The 5225-nt window shown below is 37.9% G+C and overlaps 1 protein-coding gene across 1 annotated transcript; it reads left to right on the forward strand.

Moving 5' to 3' along the window:
• Positions 1-1139: 1139 nt before the first annotated feature.
• On the forward strand, positions 1140-4484 carry LOC143591310 (protein DETOXIFICATION 14-like). Its single transcript, XM_077071553.1, has 7 exons — positions 1140-1370; positions 2198-2742; positions 2845-2931; positions 3022-3078; positions 3742-3980; positions 4067-4272; positions 4422-4484. Exons 1-7 carry the CDS (start codon positions 1140-1142, stop codon positions 4482-4484), a joined length of 1428 nt encoding a protein of 475 aa, XP_076927668.1.
• Positions 4485-5225: the final 741 nt, after the last annotated feature.

The raw sequence follows: 5225 nt of genomic DNA on the forward strand, positions 1-5225 counted from the left end.
TCTTGAAGACCCGAAAACTTGATTTTAAACAAATTCTTTATCTTACGAACCCACCCCGGCTTATCAGAATGGCCTAATCCCCTAATGATATGACTAAAATAATTCATTTGGAGACGAAAAGCTTTCACCTCACTGTAACTGATCAGATCGAAAGTATTTTCCGACCATAAACGAGCTGTGAGCAGGAGCAACCTCTCTGATAATAGTCCAAGCTAATCTCCTCGACTGTTTAAAGCTTCAACTTCTTTGTTCTAAAGACTTATAAAACCCCTTTCCGCTATTCTTTTTTTATTTTCCATGAAATCAATGCCCGTTTGCAGATTATTGAAAATCGTCAAATAATTCAATCCGCCCAAGTAACAAAGAGCCAGACTCATGAAAGTGGAAAAAGGACCAGCGCCACTATGCAAGTCCCTAGTCGTCGCATGAGGTTTATCAGGCGCGGCCCTGTTAAGAATGTGAGGCCTCATCTCCTCCTCAACCCCAACATTTATTTATCATATTTCGCAAGGTTTACTCCGAGTTTTTCCCCACCAATGTAGAAATCATTAAAAAAGGAATCCTTATTAGCGATGTTCGCAAATCTAACGAAACCAACGCTTATCCTTTTTTCTTTTAACATAAACTGAGTCTACAATTCAAAATTCCGTAGGCTAATGACAAACCCATGCTATATTGACTATTCGATCCATTTCATTTTTCACATGAAAATGGCATACCAAATATTTTTCCAATTAGTCTCTCCCATTTATTTCCTAAGACTCAAATTAAAAATACTTTTGACTTTGATTTGAAAATATATATCAAACAGAAATGTTATAAACTTAATGTGACAGTGAAACTTACCGTGTGCTTCGACTCGATCTAGTGGAACATAACTGTATTTTAGACACCAATTAAATATTTGTTTACGTGATGGTAAAACTATTATAAGTTTCCTCCAATTTTATAATAGTTAAATACATATGATTTTTTTTATACTAAGAATTAGGTTCCATGAACGAAGACACAAAGTAAAATAGAATCACATTAAATTATTAGATACATTTTGTTACTCAAGAATGCTACAAATAAGCGCATCCTACTAACACTCTACGTACTAATTCCATTACACTCGATTAAATAATCATCACCAGAACATGGAAGAAGGATTGCTTCTTAATCAAAGAGATGAGAGGTTAACATGGCGTGTGTTGCTGGAAGAGATGAAGAAATTTGGAGTTGTAGCAGGACCTATGGTCGCGGTTACGTTGTCGCAATTCTTGTTGCAGGTTACCACCGTCATGATGGTTGGTCATCTAGGTGACCTTGCTCTCTCTAGCACCTCCATTGCTATCTCGCTTTCCGGTGTCACCGGATTCAGCCTAATGGTCAGTTCTCTTATAATTCTTAATATATATATATTCCCTAGGCTCCAGTTTGTTTGCATCTTTCAGATTGTGTTTGTTGGATCTAGAGATGGTCAAAAAAACCGGTCCGGGAACCGGTTTGCCGGTTTTAAACCGGAAACCGGTTTTTACGAAAACCGGTTTTTTAAAAACCGGTTTGACCGGTTTATAAACCGCCGGTTCGTATTTCGGTTACAAGTTTTAGAGCCAAAACCGGTTAACAAACCGGTTAATGGAAAAACCGGTTTTTTTTAAAACCGGTTATTATGAAAAAAACCGGTTATTAACCGGTTATTTTAAAAAAAAAAACCGGTTAACCGGTTATTAACCGGTTCTAACCGGTTTCTAAACCGGTCCTAACCGGTTAGACCGGTTAGGGTTTTGACATACAAAAACCAGTTATTAACCGGTCCGGTTATTAACCGAACCGGTTTATTTTCGGGCCAAAAAAACCGGTCCGGTTAATAACCGAACCGGTTTTTTTAAAAAAACCGATTTGTGCACCTCTAGTTGGATCTGATGAGTTGTTTCGAATTAATCATTAAGATTAATTTTTTATAAAACAAATATTATATTCTGACACCTTGGGGAGCAAGTAGAATACCGTACCAAATATGATTAATTAAAATATGATGTAAGACACGAAGGAGTCAAGTTTGAACTGACTGAGCACTTGGGGACAAAATCATCGTTATTTCCTGGAAGCACATTTTTGTCTGGCGTGTTAACGTAATTGTCACATTGTCTGGCGTGTTAACCATGATCACCTTTATTAAACTGACTCATCTGATTTTGCTATAATATAATAGATGGGGATGTCTAGTGCTTTGGAAACATTATGTGGACAGGCTTATGGAGCTCAACAATACCAAAAGTTTGGAACTCTGATTTACACGGCTATATTCTCACTTTTAATCGTTTGCATTCCACTTGCAATATTTTGGAGATACATCGGATCATTACTCATTCTTATCGGTCAAAGCTCCTCGATTTCACATGAAGCAGGGAAATTCATCACGTGGCTCATTCCCGCACTGTTTGCTTATGCGATTCTTCAACCACTTATTAGATATTTCCAAATGCAAAGCATGGTATTACCCGTGCTTGCCAGCTCAATAGTTGCTTTATGCCTACACGTTCCTCTTTGTTGGATCCTTGTGTACAAAACTGCATTAGGGAACATTGGGGCAGCTGTTTCAATGGGGGCTGCCATGTGGTCAAATGTTATATTCCTCTTGTTTTACATGAAGTACTCATCTTCATGTGAAAAAACACGTTCTACGATCTCACTTGAAGTGTTTCATGAGATGAAACAATTTTTTAGCTTTGCTATTCCTTCAGCTATCATGATCTGGTAATCTTGCATATCATTACATGTTTACATTTCAACTTATTCAATTATTGTTATTTTAATGGTTTTTTTTTTTCTTTTGCTTATAACATATAACATGTGCAGCCTCGAATGGTGGTCATATGAACTTTTGGTATTGTTGTCTGGACTTCTACCACATCCCGAGCTTGAAACTTCGGTTCTTGCCATATGGTATGATATCTATCAAAACTAAACTGCATTGGTGTATGTTTGATTTTGGAACTTAAAAAAAAATAATATTTTTTTTTATCTCTTGAACAGTCTCAACACAATTGTTACACTCTATGCTATACCTTTTGGATTTTCTGCTGGTGTTAGGTTTGTCTATATTTATCTTGATATTGGGTAATGGTTGTACCTTAGACCATTCACATCCTTCCCTTATTTATTGTACGTGCGTGGAGTTTTCATAATTTACTGGTGTGGTTGTGAGTGTAGAAGAGGGAAACTATTGCTATTCATATGTATACTTGGAAAAACGCAGTTCCACCATATTAGTTTTTAACATTTATTGATAGTGGCTGTGAATGAAGAAGATAAAAAAAAGGTAATGCTCATGATATAAAAAAATATTACTTAATTGAAAAAAATGGTAGTGATTTTTAGTGTAATTTTATGAATGGAGATAGGGGAAGGTTGGTGAATGCTAGGGGTGTAAAGAAGCCAAGAATAAAATATATTAGTGGTTAAATTTAAATAAATATACACTGAATAAAAATTATATAAATAACTGTCTCGTTTAGGCTCGTGGGATAGCTTGAACTCGATAAGTGAAGCTCGGGCTTAGGTCTGTTCATTAAATAAGTTTATTTTAAGGCTCAAGCTCGATTAAGCTTAGTTAGATTCGAGCGTTTTAGCGAGCTCTCAAATAACTCATGAGCAACTTGATTCCTTTACACCGATACTTTATCTGTATGTATGCAATAGTATGTTTATGACTAATATGTTGATGTTGGTGATCTGGCTGCGTTTTTTGTTCAGCACGAGAGTTTCAAATGAACTAGGAGCCGGGAATCCAAACGGGGCCCGTGTGGCTGTCAAAGCCATTTTGATAATAATGGTTGTCGAGACAGCTATAGTCAGCACAACTGTTTTTGCTAGTAGGCGTGTTTTTGGATATATTTTCACTAATGATGAGGAAGTTGTTGATTATGTCACAAAAATTGCACCCTTTTTGTGTTTAAACGTTATACTTGATAGTATACAGGGAACCCTCTCAGGTAATATTACCTTCATGCAAGTTTTTTGTGTGTTTTACTAGACATGTATATTTTTAAAAGGTGATGTTTAATTATTTCTGAAATAGGTGTTGCAAGGGGTGTAGGGTGGCAACATTTGGGGGCTTATGCGAATCTTGCTGCCTATTATCTTGTTGGAATCCCGGTTGCTGCTTTATTAGGATTCCGAACCTCACTAAGAGGAGAGGGCTTGTGGATAGGAATATTAGTTGGGGCGTTTATTCAAGTTATTCTACTTTCGGTTGTAACAATTTGTACAAATTATGACAGACAGGTATTGTGTTATCTTCATCCATTTTCATTTCCTTTTTGGTATATTAACGAAAAACATATTATTAAGAATTAAGGATCAACTTTTAAGGTTAAAAAGTGTACTTTACATTATTTGTATGATCAGCTAACAACTATGGGTAATGGATACAGGCAATGAAAGCAAGGGAGACACTACTTGAGGGAGAATGTTCAACAGAAGATGGATCGAGTTGACCTCAAAACTCGTCATTATCTCATAACGTATTTTTACATGAAATGGAATTATTAGTTAAACATGTATTTTTTTTTACCTAGGGCAATACCCAAAAACTTTTATAAATAATGGAATTGGAACGAGACTACAAACAAAGCTAACCTAACCACCCCCCACCCCCCAACACCCCACCACCCAACACCCGCACAGTCGGCGTATCCCCAAAGGACACGTACAGTTGAGTTAGATAAGGCTAAGGGTAATGGGGCTTGTTTGAGCCCCAAGTGATCCAATTAAAACCCGACACGTAAACGTTGACGTGGCACATGATTAAGCTCCTCAACCAAGCCCCGCACGGTGTAGTGGTCCAGGTTATCCAGGGCTTGATTGAATTTTTTTTTAACACAAAAATACAAATAAAAATAAAAACCCATCTCTTCCTCATCCCTCTCCAAACCAACACCACCATCCACCCCTTCTTTCTCCCTCTCCAAACTACCACCGTCCACCCCTATCTCTATCTCCTCCATCTCACACTGAAATTCCGGCCAGAAACCACCACCTACCTTCACAACCCAAAAACCACCACCATACCTTCTCACAAAGTTCCGGCCCGTCGATCGGAACCGACGGCCACCAAACACGACACCGTACAGCCACCTGGATCTCTCTCTCTCTCTCTCTCTCTCTCTCTCTCTCAACGACGACTCTTTTTATCCAAGCACCCCCGTGGTCCGGCTCGCCCCTCCCTTCGCGCCCCC

The sequence above is a fragment of the Bidens hawaiensis genome, unplaced genomic scaffold (genome assembly GCF_021521415.1).
Source record: "Bidens hawaiensis isolate Kalapana, Puna unplaced genomic scaffold, B.hawaiensis_p1.1 tig00039558_1, whole genome shotgun sequence".
NCBI classification, from domain to species: domain Eukaryota; kingdom Viridiplantae; phylum Streptophyta; class Magnoliopsida; order Asterales; family Asteraceae; genus Bidens; species Bidens hawaiensis.

Excerpts from the sequence above, each read along its gene's own strand:
- LOC143591310 (XM_077071553.1), top strand. The coding sequence starts at position 1,140 with ATGGAAGAAGGATTGCTTCTTAATCAAAGAGATGAGAGGTTAACATGG. Across the intron at positions 2,743-2,844 it reads CCTTCAGCTATCATGATCTG|CCTCGAATGGTGGTCATATG; the intron begins GTAATCTTGCAT and ends TAACATGTGCAG. Across the intron at positions 2,932-3,021 it reads ACTTCGGTTCTTGCCATATG|TCTCAACACAATTGTTACAC; the intron begins GTATGATATCTA and ends TCTCTTGAACAG.